Raw genomic sequence first — 14,257 nt, 5'->3', positions numbered from 1 at the left:
CAAAATACTGCTATCTTGGCAATTAAAGGTAGTGTCATTCTACATATATTACCTGATAAGTATGTTTTCCCTATATATCCACCTTATGGGCTCAGTGGATGTCAGCCCATATTGTGAACTATGAAAAATGCAAGAAATCTTAGCGTCCCTTCAAATTCTGGAATCTTTCAGTCCAAAAGAAAAAGGGTATGTTGAGCAAATGTTCTTTTTATGAAAAATTTCAAAAATACTAATCCTAGAACTGTGTTCCAGATGCCAAAACAATCACACCTGGCAGAAAGGGGAGGTAATTTAATTCATTATAAATCTCTTACTAAGGAGGAAAAGTTTATTTTCAGCAAACCTATTTGCAGTAAGTAGGTGCAACACAATGGCAGGAATTTAATGAAAACTCAAGTAATTTCCTTTCAAAATATGTTGCTTTATTTTTAGCTGAGAAAACGCTAGTGTGCATTTCTAATCATCATGCCAAATAAGCCAAAATGTATTTAAGCCTACCTTTAGTTCATTACCAATTGATTCTGTGTTCATGTAAAACTATGAAATATCGATTCATTGTTTTCTATTTTAGGTATTTCAAAAGTTAACAGATCTTTGCTCTGAAATGTAACATTTTATACATTAACTACCCTTGCACTTGGTTCAACTTTAACCTACATAGTAATATCTTCCATGACTGACACTGTCCTATTTGTCTTCTAAATGTCAGGTACATGTACTGCACAATATAAAAAGAGATGGCTCAGGTTGCTGAGGACTGACCAGGATATGTAATTTTATTTGCGATGAAAACAGTCAATTCACTGCACTGGTAAGCATACTAAGCTCATATATTCTATTTTTGGTCTAGATTCAGGAACAGAATCAGTTTGATGGTGTTCGATGATTCTTGAATGCTTTCTTTGTGTAACAGGTATAGCACAGATAAAGGCAATAAAACTTCCCATCCCTCAATGGACCTCAAACCTACTCCATCTTCATCACATACCCTCGCTTGTACAAAAGCTACCAAACGCCAATACTGTTTTTCATACTTTCAAAGTAAAAATGTTTCTCTTACCTAAAATAAAATGAATTCTATACAAGTCAGACTTCTGAAGAAGACTGCGTAGCTTCGTCTGCGTTTCAGTCAATTCCACACAATTGTCTGCAGTCGCAGATTTTAGTTGCAGCACTGCCTCCAAATACAACACAGCTAGGTGGGTATGGTACTTTTCCTTCTGCAGGCACAAAGCACAAGATTAATTCAATACACACAAAAATGCAATTACAAGACTAAGATAAGGCACCCCCCTCCAAAATGAGTCTTTACTGGATATTTAGTTTAAGGACACTAAAGTGTGCAATAAAAACTGCCTAATAAGTGAACAATTTTTTAATCTCACAGGCTGTGCTTCCCAGAAAATTTTAGTAAAGTTCTGAAGCCCTTTGACTCTTCACTAAATGATTCTTCTAGGAGTGTATTTTGCCTGACGGTTGTTAGTTTCTGCTCTAATGGACCTTGTTCTATATCCCTTATATTTATCCCAATAGTACAGCAGATATTCCTTTTATATAAAATGTCAAATACTAGCCGTGTCTACACGAGCCGGCTACTTCGAAGTAGCCATGCCAACTTCGAAATCGCGCCCGCCACATCTACACGTGGCTAGCGCTATTTCGAAGTTGAAATCGACGTAAAGGCGGCGAGACGTCGAAGTTGCTATCCCCAACAGGAGATGGGAAGAGCGCCCTACTTTGACATTGAATGGCAAAGTAGGGCACATGTAGACGATCCGCATCCCGCAACATGGAAATAGCGGTCTGCCATGGCGGCCATCAGCTGAGGGGTTGAGAGATGCTCTCTCCAGCCCCTGCAGGGCTCTATGGTCACCGTGTGCAACAGCCCTTAGCCCAGGGCTTCTGGCTGCTGATGCTGCAGCTGCGGATCCATGCTGCATGCACAGGGTCTGCAACCAGTTGTTGGCTCTGTGGATCTTGTGCTGTTTACTGCAAGTGTGTCTGGGAGGGGCCCTTTAAGGGAGCGGCTTGCTGTTCCCCGGGAAGTGCTAGTCTGCCCTGTGACCCTGTCTGCAGCTGTTCCTGGCACCCTTATTTCGATGTGGGCCGCTTTGGTGTGTAGACGCTCCCCTGCAGCGCCTACTTCGATGTAGCGCTGCCCAACGTCAACATTGAACGTCGACGGCACCAGCCCTGGAGGACGTGTAGATGCTATTCATTGAAATAGCTTATTTCGATGTCGCTACATTGAAATAAGCTATTTCGATGTAGCATACATGTGTAGACGTAGCTATTGAGATCTACTGGTATAGCAGGTGTAGCGATCACAGGGGAATATCAACATTTAGATGAATTTTTGGTCCCACAATGACATTGTCCATATGCTGCTTAAAGGCATGTGATAAACTGCTTAATGGATATTCTACCTTGTTAATCCATGTGGTTAAATTATCAGTGATGCTTACAAAACAAAGCTACAATCGAAAACCCATTGTTCACATAGGACTATATTGTCAAGGGGCTGCTACAAAAGACTCTTGGGACTTAACCTTTCATATCAAATCAGTTTGATTCTTTATGCAGGAGAAGCTTAAGTCATAAGACTGAGATCTCCAGTCTTATTTAAAGCATCCTGAATACGAACAATGGACTAAAGCCTAATTCTAAAAGAACTCTTTGCAACCACGATGCTCCCCATTTCTACTATGAATTCAGTATCAGAACTGTACTCTTGTATGTATACTGATCTTTTAACCAATACTCTTTCCTTGTTAATAAATCATAGTTAATGAGAATTGCCAGCTGCTTGATTGAGTAAAAGACGAATGATATATTGACTTGGAGATATGATTGGTCCTTTGGGATCAGAAGAACCCTCCATGCGACAAAAGTGGTTTTAAAGAACCATTTATTGGTAAGTGTAGTGCTTTGGAGGTGATACAAGGACAGGAATACTTAAGTAAATTGCTCTTCTGACTTCGTTAGCCAGCATGGTGACAAAAAAAGTTTACCTTTGCTGTTAGTTTAGTATATCCTATGGAGGATTACCAATCAGTTGCGGGGCATACATGCACTATTTTTCAGCAGTTCATCCTGAATTTGGCAGTCTCAGTTGTGTGTTACTGAGGTATGGCTCAACTTACAAGGGTGCTAAATAGTCTAGTATTTAGCCAGTCAACTGAAAAGAATTTTACACCCCCCAATTGGAATTAAGAGTTTATAAAAAAAAAAAAAAAATCTTAGGAGACAACTTTCCCTCCAGTCTGGTCTGCATGTTGCTTATTAAAGCAATAGATTCTTTGCAATAGGAAGCATCTCTGTTTATTCACTATTCTTCACGCCTACGGCACAATGCCTATGAACAGCACCATATAAGTAATAGAGAAGGCTATAGTTGTATCATGGAGGTCGCATAAGTCACAGGAATCTGCAGCTTTCAAAGACGTCTGACTTCAGCCTGCATGGAGCTGTGAGCTGCAGCATCCAATTGCCCCCAGTGACAGGGGCAATCCCATAGCTTCCCAACACTGCAGGCTCTGGGGGTCTGCTCACTGCTGTGGCCAGGAGACCCTGCAGCTCTTGGGCAGGCCCCCCGCAGGGCTCTGAGCCAAAGGGAGTAGGGAAACCCTGGAGCCCGAAGCCCCCATAGGTGGTGAAGGCCTCCGCAGTTCCCCATTTTGTCATGGATATTTCCAGCAAAAGGGACAGACAACTGGCTCCTGTGAACTCTTCTTTATTGCCTGTGATTAGCCCATAATTTTTAACTAAAATGATCTATGACAAAATCTTAGCCTCAGTAGTAGATGGCACCTCCACAGCTCCTTTCAAAAGTACATCCCATAAATGATTTAAACCTCACCGATGAGGTAGGAAGCGTACCTTGTCCAGAGAGGGAAAAAGTGTTAGAGAGAAGTAAGTCGCACAACATTATGCAGGGACAACGTCGCAGAACTGGCAATGGAAGCCAGATCACTTTGTTTCTCTGGCTACACTTGAAACCCATTGTACAAAGTGTTCAAATTTGAAAAGAAAAGCTTCATAAAAAGTGTAATTATCTACTGCAGGCTCTCCATTTGTGATATCCATATTGAGCACTGACTCAAACTTCATGGTATTTCAGAAGAGCTTACCTGGATTTTTCTATCCAAGACTAGGTATTCCAGATATTTAACAAGCGACTTGGGGTATTTGCTAAGGCAGTGCATGACATCATCTGGATTAAAGCTGTTTTTCCCTTGTTCCTCCAAAGGCCTTTTTGTAAAGATCTGTACTCCAACCTGTAACAAGGTAGCTGATTTAGGAAGTAAGACTATATCTTTATATTTTGTTTTAGGCACTTTGGTTAATGATTAAGTTCAGAAATCAAATACAAAATATTCACAACACTAAGCAAAAATAGTGGATTAAAAACACATACTGAACGGAGCTGCTCAGTTACTGCTTCTTGATGCATCATATACCACAGCTCCAATTACTAATTTATACATTGCTTAACTAGTAAGCCTTTTGTGGCAAGAACATTTTCAATCAAATACTTTTTCATTCTAGGAGGTGAATGTGAAAGAAGGAGAACAAAACATTAAATACCCCAAAGGGCAAAGCCAAAAAGGAAGAGTCAAAGTTTAGAATTGTCAGCTCAGATTTTCTATCTTATCTCTGGATTCCTTTAGGTAAATTTAACTGATAGGCTTTCTGTAATAGCTCAAATCAATAAAATTTACTAACTGTGGCATAAGATACTATGCTACTGATAAAGTGACAGTCCAGATGTATGAAGCTGATGTTGATTTTAGTTAAATCTACAGGCTAAATAGTAGATGGAAAAACCATGCCTTAATTCAGAAATAACTAGAGCCCATTTACATGGTAAATTCCATGGGACAAAGGCGGTTAGCTGTGCATTTTATACCACAAACATTCAATTGGCACAAACTGTAGTCCTAAATATTCGTACATGTTACAGAAATTACGCACTTGGGTTTTGGGTGGAAAAGAGCATACGTCACCCCTATCATTTAGCTCCTAAAGCAACACAGGTGTTGTCAAGAGAAAAGGTTACTTACCCACTTAAATCACTAATACTGCAGCCCTTTAGTGCAATGGAACACTACCAGGACTTAACTATTAACATGCAAAATCAGCTTGTTTTAATCTTCATACACAAAAGACTTATGAATATAAATACAAATCTCTTAGCATACATAATTTATTTCATTGTGTAAAATGACAGTTTAAAAATATTAAATCTATTGCTTACAGGAAACATCTTCAAATTCTCAAATGAAGCAACTACATTAAACAAATTAGACAGGAGGTAGCTAAGGGTGAAAGATTTAGAGGGGTAAGACACAGAAAAAGAAAAAACTGATTAAGTCATTAGATTTAAACAATTTTCTCCCCTAGAACTATTTGTTAGAAGGGTACAGTCACAAACCTCCTGACTTTTCTGTAAAAGCCATTCAGCATACTTCCACACTAATTCTTGATCTGAGCAGAAAGTAAGGAAGTCAACTATATACTCATAGATGTCTGAACGTGTAGAATCTTGAATGTCTCCATCAACGATTTTCACCCATAACTGAAACAACAATGTGTACAAAAATTAAACTTCTTCAGAGTTTGCCCTTAATATATTTAAAATAACTTGCACTGACTCTACAGCTCAATTAAAAAAATTACAGCAACATAACAATCGTACATCTTTCCCTGGTTGTTGATTTCTGTTGAGTTCAGTGCATGTACATGCATGCCACCTCTCTCATACCTTATTATATAGTTCCTAATGGATAGAGAGTGGCTTAAATCCTGAACCACAGAGGCTTAATATTCCCTTTAAAATGTATTAGCACTAACTATGGATATTCTTGTTTTTCCATGTATACTTTCAATCCCTTTTGAAATCTTGCCTCAATCACAAGCCTCAGTGACATGCATAAGCTAATTATATGCAATGAACTATTTTTTCCACAGTATCAGTTTAGAATTTGCTCTCTTTGCCCTGAAGTTACATTCAGCTTCTCGATCGGGGTCAGCAATGCTTGCTTTGTTCCAAGGCAGAGTGTTGAAATTTGACCTTTTGACCTCTATGTATGGTCCAAGTGCTGATGATACTTTTTAAAGTCACTAACAGTCCTACTTACAACAGCTTCTTTAATAAAGAAAGATGCAGAGCTTCACTGTTTAGATGTTGGTTGGTACCATTAGCTAGTCTTTTGTTAAAGCACAGAAGGCATAGCTTTGAGCAAACTCCTTGCTTGATGGTGGAGATGGGGCAGGGGTGACCCATGCTAGAAGCTGCTTGAATCCTGCTCTTAATATTCTCGTACAGGATTTAAATAAGCTAATCAGATGGCAACTTAGCAACAAGCAACCTCGTTTTCTTAAATGCTTGCTTTGTTCCTATATGCAGACCTCTTATTACTTTGCCTAACTGCTGCAATCAACACATTTACAACTATTTGTACAAATTTATCAGAACCAGGCTGGCACACACTATGGCAAGGGCAAAAGGGTGCTGCGACAATTTTTATAGTGGGTATGCCAAGAGCCAATGAACCAAACGCTAAACCATATATATAGCAGAAACCTCTTCAAGCCAGGTGGTGCAGCAACACCCCTGACATCCTTAGCTCCAGCACCTATGAAGGGCATTCCTGGATTAATAAGTTTTATACTGAATGATTTTGCTCACCTTAGAGCACCTCATTTCTGCACCAAGGACCTGACCCCGGCTGACCATTAACTTTAACAGGCTTTGACTGAGACCCAGTAGAATGGATTTAACTGTTAAAGGAAGTACCAGAGCAAAGGAAAAAGCTTCTTAATGAATCAGTGCACCTGTGAAATAATGCAACAATCTTTGCTGATGCCTAGTTAAACACCACCACGTGTCCAGAGGCTGCTTTTCTGCCCAGGATCACTCAGCTGACCACTTGCCTAATTTACTTAGCCCCATATACGTAAATCAAAGTTTATTTAAACCTAGGAATCAACTATACCCAAATTACTTAAGTCATTTTTATAAATCTACCAAGGAGACCACCTTCGAAAGAAATTACCAAGATAGTTGTTCAGTATGAGATGTTCCTGTCAGAAACTGAGAATAGTTTGATGCTTCCAGAGGAAGCTGTACAGATATGATCACAACAGTAACCAGGGGCACACTTGGGATTTCTATGTCCAGGAACCAATCTAGATTCTGGCTAAGAACTATGGGGTCAAAGTTTACCTTGAAAAAAAAATTTTTTTAAAAATTTAATGTGGCTCTACACTTTAACTTTTTAACCAGCCTAAGGAATGAGGTTTTAAGAGAAAGTTCATCTTGCTGTGGATATATCAATCTTTAAATTAGAAGTTACCTAGACACATATTCAGGGTGGTTTATGAAGGAACTAACAGAAGTTTTATTACACTATTTGATTAAATACTGATTTGTCATTCTAACCTGAAGTGCTGCAGCATCTTGACCATTGTAGTGATACAGGAGTCCAAGTGCAAAATACCTGTATTAAAAAAAAAAAAAAGAACATTTAAGTTCCTAGATCCTCTTCAACAGTTCAACTATGGTACAAAGAGCAAAGGATAAAAAAAACAGTACTTACTGTCTTCATACATTTCATGGTTTTTCTCTATTTTAGAATTCACCTATCTACAAAGTTGTACATTAAATATAATTGGAGTAATTCTAATTCATTGAACAATCTGTTATGCAACCAAGATCTCATTTTTACACTATAATATTCATAAAATTCTATCTTTCCTATTAAAAACCTCATTTTCTTTACTCCAATGTATACTAATGCCATGACACAGTAATATGCAGCTCTAAACAAGAGTCTCCGATGTTACAGAACTTATTTTATGCGAGCATGGTGTTTCATTGTTTCCGGTATAATATCTTTCTACTTCCATGGGCTTAAAAATTTTACCTTTCACATGTATTCCAACTAAAGTCAGTCATGTAAAGTCTCACTGAATGGATCTGTTGTACTTTTAAAACAGAAAAACTCTTCAATCCAAAGGAAAAAAAAATCACAATGGAGACTTCAAATCTAACACGCAAATCATCCTATTTTATATCATGTGTAATGTATTTTTTGATGGTTGAGAGAAAGGCACAAACACATTGCTTCAAGTTAAAAAGGTTTTCACACTTTTTCTGTATGCACTTAGGCTATGTCTACACTAGACCAAGAAAGGTGACCACAAGTACACAATTCTAGTTACACTAATTATTTAGCTAAAAATCAACATATGTGCACTCAGCTAACTTGTCTATACAGCGGAAGGCTGATGGGAGAGTTTCTCCCTTTGACCTCCCTTACTCCTCACATCTCTTGAGGAGTACAGGGGTTGACCGCAACCCGAGAGCTAGATTCTGCATGTCGAGACTAGACACGCCAAATTGAACCCCAGAAGATGAACCCTGAGCTGGTCGATCCTCCATGATAGTGTGGATAAGCTCTTGCCATATAGTTTTCTGACCACTACTGAATATTAACCTGCTGATTCTCTAGTTTTCTTTCCCCGCCCCCCCACACATCTCTCCTGAGTCCTAACCCTCCAAAAGGTATTCCAAAATAAACTCCCTATGGGCTCTCAGAGCGAGGGCCTACAAAATTTACAATCCATTTTGGCCAATGCAAACATTATAATATTTTAAACATAGTAAATGTCATTATTTCAGCTATATAAATCTGACATTTCATGGTGTTATAACTGCAGAAGTCCTGACCAAAAATGGAATTGAAGGGGTCTGGGCAAGATTACTGTAGGGTATGTTGCAGTACTGCTACCCTTACTTCTGTGCTCGTGTTCATAGGGCACTTGCCTTTAGAATTGAGCACTCAACCAACAACTGACCAACACGCAGAACTAAGTATTGCAATCCCATAACCTTTTTAAAGTAACCTTGCAGTCCTGCCCTGTAACCAATGTTCCCTCTAATCTTTTCCATCCATGTGCACAACACATTTTCATGTGCACTGAGACACATGCAAGCATGCACCACCCGCAGAAACAAAAAAACTAGCTGAGGGTGCTCTGCTATCAGCTGGGCAGCATTTGATTCAATCCTGAGTGGCCAAACATATGTACAGTTTACAGAAAACACTGCCTGGAATTCCTTTTTGAGTCAGGATCTCTAACTTGAGAAAGACTGGTCTCTGCTATGAAATGTGTACAGTGTAGCATAAAAGTACACAAAAAGACCATCTATCACTGGGGGAGATCAGATTTCATGGTCTCTGACATGTCTTTCATTGCCATGAGTTTGGTGGGGCCCTTCTAAGAGTTGCTCTTTTCTGAAGCCAGTGAAAGCGCTGGCAGGGAAACAAAAGTAAGATTTCATCAAATGTGCACTTTCTGATCCACGAATAAACAAGCAGTTTTAAAGTTAACTACAAAATAGGTAACCCCTAGATTCAATTAGAATTTAACTTAAAAGTATTTTTGTTCACGTCTAAAGCTTTTCTTCTCCTAACACAAGACACCTCAACAACAAGGAAGCATTCTGTTCTGATTGTTCCGCTTTTAATTGGAACACTACCTCTCAGATCACAAGGGGGACAATACCAGTCACCCTATCATTCACACAACACTGAATAAGTCATTTGGTTTTAACTACTACGACAGACTTACCAAATGACAGCAGAGTTCCTTTAAGCCTAGAAATACCTAGGGAAGCAGGTAATCAGTTCCCTAACCTTCAAGGACTCCCTCACTCCCTCAGATTTTCATTTTCAAACTCAATCATAAAAAGGGGAAGCTAAAATTGTACTTGCAAGCCAGCAATTTTACACCAGTTCAGGCAAGCAGCTTTGCCAATGCACCTCAAATTTTAACTTCAACCGCACCCAGACATTACAGTCCCCCTCTCAAAAAAAACAGCTGGTCAAACTTTTGCCATTTGTGCACATACCAACTCCACAAATTAAAGTGGACCTATCCGGACAGGAGAAATGGGTTCAAATCCTTGACTATTTGGAAAGTGTACAGACTAAGCAAAACTTTTCTCCCACTCCCCCCTCCAGAGCTGGTGACATATTTAATGAAATGTCTCACTTTTTGTGTTTCTCCAGCCAGGCAGCACTATCTGCTAGAAGACAGAAATTCTCCGAGACCAGCAGATCCAGAAGGCTTTCATGATTAGCTTCCGCATATAGCTTGAGCAAAGCTGTATCAATGTCTTCCTTGTAGCCGTTTGTAACTTCAGTGCTGCGGACTTCATTCAAATAACTCATGAGGAACTGTTTGCATTTAGTCATCTTCTCCTGGTCCCCTTGGGTCAGCTGGTTTAAATCAGCATACTCGTGAAGTGGTGGATGAGATCGTATGAATGAAGAGGAAGTAGGCAACAGGAAGGGGTAGAGTGAGATCAGCTCCCGGACATCAAGCTGGCTGCTTCTGCAATTACAGTGTCAAACTAAATGAAGCAAAAAAGAAAGAAAAAGTATACATAGGCACAAAAAAACATACTGAGGTTGCATGCACACTTGCTTTTGAGTGTACGGAAGCCATTAAAACTGTTCACTTTTGGAAGTTATTTTTAATAATTTTAGTACAAGACATTTCCCTCAGAATAAATCTGGGTATTTTTCTAGTTCTACAGGAGAACAGTTGGGTTATTCCTTGTATGTGCCCCACAGCATAAGAATTTTATGGTTAGAGGTGACTGGTCAGAGGATGATCAGATAGAAAATTCATATCTGCATCCACACCCAATCAGCCTCTCTCTCTCCTGGGTAACTGGTATGAATCCATCTCAAAGCAGCGCTGACAAGTTAACTTCTTACAAGTTTAGCCCATGTGAAGTTAGTCATGGCCCCAGTCCATCTTTTAGGGGACTAGTAATCTATATTTGTGCTAGTTTTAGACGAAGGACTGGATGCACTGAACTATCTTGACACACATGGTTGAGGCACAGTGAAACAATTATTACAGTATGGGCTAGTCTGCACTACCACCCTCCCTCAAAGGGAGGATGGTATACAGGGTGTTGGGAGTTTATTAATGAAGTGCTGCGCTGCATATGCAGCACTTCATTAAGCAAATTTCCCCCCCCCACCCCCTCGCAGCAACTTCGACGCTTTAAACTTCAACGTACCGGGGGGTGAGCCGCGGCTAGACACGAGCCGGTACTTCAAAGTTTAAAGCTTCGAAGTAGCCGCAGGAGGGAATTTCCTTAATGAAGTGCTGCATATGCAGGGTAGCACTTCATTAATAAACTCCCAACACCCTATTTACCATCCTCCCTTCCGAGGAGGGTGGAAACGTAGACACAGCTTGTATGTTACATAGCTAAAGGGGACCTCTCCCCCAGACGGTTCTCCAGGAACTAAATTCTCTCCTCTTTAGAAAGAGAAGCTCAAGGAGAACTCTGCCTTAGAAAAAATTTTGTACATGGGCTAGAGATGGTGTCGTCAACATATGGTAAATGCCAAGAAAACAAAAAGGTGGATTAAATGAACAGCTTTTCTTTATATATATATATATATATATATATATATATATATATATACATACACACATATACACATACATACACACACACACATATATATATATATATATACACACACACACACACACACATATACACATACACACACACATATATATAAAAAAAATTCAAACAAGAGACAGCATACAGCAGACTGTAAAGTACACACCTCAGTGTTAAAATCCACTTGTTACAAAGAATTAATTACCAACGTTTAAAGAGCACAGCCTGTGCTAACAGAAGACTTGTTTTTCTTGGAGATGCTCTTTCAACCTAGGCTAGATATATTCCTGGAGGATATTTTTAGAGTAAAATGACTGTCTAGGAGAAATTACTGCATATATTCAAATTTGCAGAGTACCTTCAGACATCTAACTCCGTCATGAAGCCCCTATGAGCTCCATGCCAGTCTCAAGCCTGGATGAAGGAGGAGGGTTGGTCAGATGTGTGTTGATGCGCTGACTGTCAAACAACAATACAAATGAAATCTGATACCAGTACAGCCAAATAATAAAAGATGCCAGCTCGGACAAACGAGGTCCGCAATACCAATCAAGCAATTGGGGTTGGGTTGATCAGTTGGCTACTGAAAGAAAATTACAACTATTCATTGGAACGTGGATGACCTAGTAGATTGGTGTGGAGCTAGTCTACAGAAACTAAGCCACTCTGCACTGGACAGGGAAAGATGGAAGGAAATAGTGAGAGATGCAGACACCAATGGGCACTGAGCCCACGCTTACTGATGATGATGATGATGATACAGACATCTAAAACATCTCTCTGACTTATTTTATGGTTTCAATGCCTGGAACACTAGTCAGATTTGGACACAAGTTTAAAAAGACCTACTATTCACATGGAGCAGATCCAGAAAAAGTTGGAAAGTCTCAGAAGACTGAACTAAGTTTTGAGAACCCAGTTGAAGTAAACTAGAGTTGCAACTGCACTGGTGGAATGCTTGGACCTCTTTGCTTCTGTTTTCTACACCTGCAAACACTAGACAGAACTACAGTAAACCTTCAGAGATGAAAAAAGGTTCAGAAAGAATAGCAGCTGCTAAGTCTCAAGGTAGGTTACGTCTCCCATTCTTTACCTGTGATCATATAGCACAATAGAACAAGTGTATATGTTCAGTGATTAGATACAATTTCTGAAAGCCAGCCATAACCTCACTCCAATTTTGGCTCCTTGTATTCCAGGAGAATTCTAAACCAAAAATTAAAAATTCTGCTTGTATGTTTTGTAAAAACAATACAACCCATGCCCATTTCAATTATTTGGTAATATATTTCAAAATACCTGTCAGTAACTATGTCTATACAGACAACAAAAAAGATTTCTACATTAATATGCTGTAGGGTGCAAGAAGACATTGTAACGGTCGAGAGTGCAGTCCGACCCCTCTGTGAATCCTCAAGAGAATCTAAACAGACCAGTCTGGGCAAGGTGAAAAGCTGCAAAATAACTGCCATGGGAACTACTGCAGAACAAGGGGCGCTTGCCAAGACTTCAAGGCTACGCTGGCAGTAGGCCACAAGAGACAGTGATAAGGAATGCATAGGCAATCTTATGTTAATGAGTTCAGCGTTATCAGCTAGTGTTAGGAGGCCTGTTACAGAGCCTCTCCCCGAGCCAAGCTCCGACACGTCAGGTTTTCCCCCACTGGTGACTGCGGCGTCTCCGGGGCTCCTGTCGCGGGTGTCACGCGCTTTCAATAAACCAAATATAGCACTCGCCTTCTGGGTGCAGCCTCGTTTCTGGGGAACCCGAGCCTGGCTGGCTACATATGCCTAGCAAGGACTCAGAGTAATAATCTATTTATACTACAACAGAAAAATACATTTCCTGTACCCCTCAGAAGCAGGCAAAGACTTGAGGGAGCTGGAGGAGCTAAAGGAGAGGAAAGTAGTTTCTGGGAAAGAGTCTGGATATGAACAAGGGTTGTTGGGTAGGGGTGGGAGAAGTATGGAATGGCAGGGGGCAGGAAGCAGGTAAGAGGAGATGAGCTGGGATGTGGAAGGGATTATTAGGGAACCTCCACCACGGAAATGCTGGCCGACCCTAGCCTGCCACTCTGTCCTTGCCATGGGGCCCTGTGCCCTCCCTGCCCCTGCCCAGTTCTCTCTCTGCATTCCCACTCCCATTCAGCTTCTGCCTCAGTCTGTCCCCCCCAGCAGTCCTTTTGAACTGAAGTTAGTGTTACACCCCCCAAACAGTACCATGTGCCCCACATTCATTCTTCTGCCCATAAACCCTGACTTCTACCTTTACCTCACTGGCAGGCACTATGAGGAAGGCAGCCTCCTGTCCTCCCTATCTGTAGCAGATGGCTGGGGAGTTGTGGGGGGGAGGGGGGCGGGAGGAGAAGGCGGCTGCTCTCTCTTCTAGCACCACAGTGGCCCTTGCTGGTTGAAAGTGTGGAAAGTATGAACGTGTAACTGCAACACTTTTCTAAGAAAATTATTCCCTGAAGGGGGGGAAGTTCTGTATGGTACATGAATTCCATGCATGTGTAATGGTGCAACATTCCTCCTGGAAAACCATTTGCAGTGCCCTAACTAGCTTCTCTCTTCAACTAAGAATCTTCCAGCATAAGGGGTCACCTGCCATGCTTCCTCCCAGGCCCATATCCTCATTTAGTAGAGAGCTGCAGTGTTCCTGTACTTCTGGGCTACCACCACAGCCCACTGCTCAGCTCCAGAATCAGGAAGTCATAAAGAAGCAGCAGAGATATTTATGCCCTCTCCCTCCCAT

The 14,257-nt window shown here is 40.6% G+C and overlaps 1 protein-coding gene across 2 annotated transcripts in view; it reads right to left on the bottom strand.

The window, feature by feature from the left end:
- TGFBRAP1 (transforming growth factor beta receptor associated protein 1) overlaps positions 1–14,257 on the bottom strand; it is a 60,788-nt gene that overhangs the window by 2,858 nt on the left and 43,673 nt on the right. For both annotated transcript variants that reach the window (XM_074991283.1, XM_074991290.1), the window contains exons 6-10: positions 10,063–10,404; positions 7,445–7,502; positions 5,435–5,578; positions 4,131–4,277; positions 1,061–1,220 (exon numbers count right to left, since the gene is read on the bottom strand). In XM_074991283.1, coding sequence (XP_074847384.1) covers positions 1,061–1,220; positions 4,131–4,277; positions 5,435–5,578; positions 7,445–7,502; positions 10,063–10,404 — 851 coding nt within the window. The remainder of the gene's footprint in view (positions 1–1,060; positions 1,221–4,130; positions 4,278–5,434; positions 5,579–7,444; positions 7,503–10,062; positions 10,405–14,257) is intronic.

Source organism: Carettochelys insculpta, chromosome 1, assembly GCF_033958435.1.
Source record: "Carettochelys insculpta isolate YL-2023 chromosome 1, ASM3395843v1, whole genome shotgun sequence".
In the NCBI taxonomy this organism is placed as follows: domain Eukaryota; kingdom Metazoa; phylum Chordata; order Testudines; family Carettochelyidae; genus Carettochelys; species Carettochelys insculpta.
This window is presented reverse-complemented; position numbering and strand designations above follow the sequence as displayed.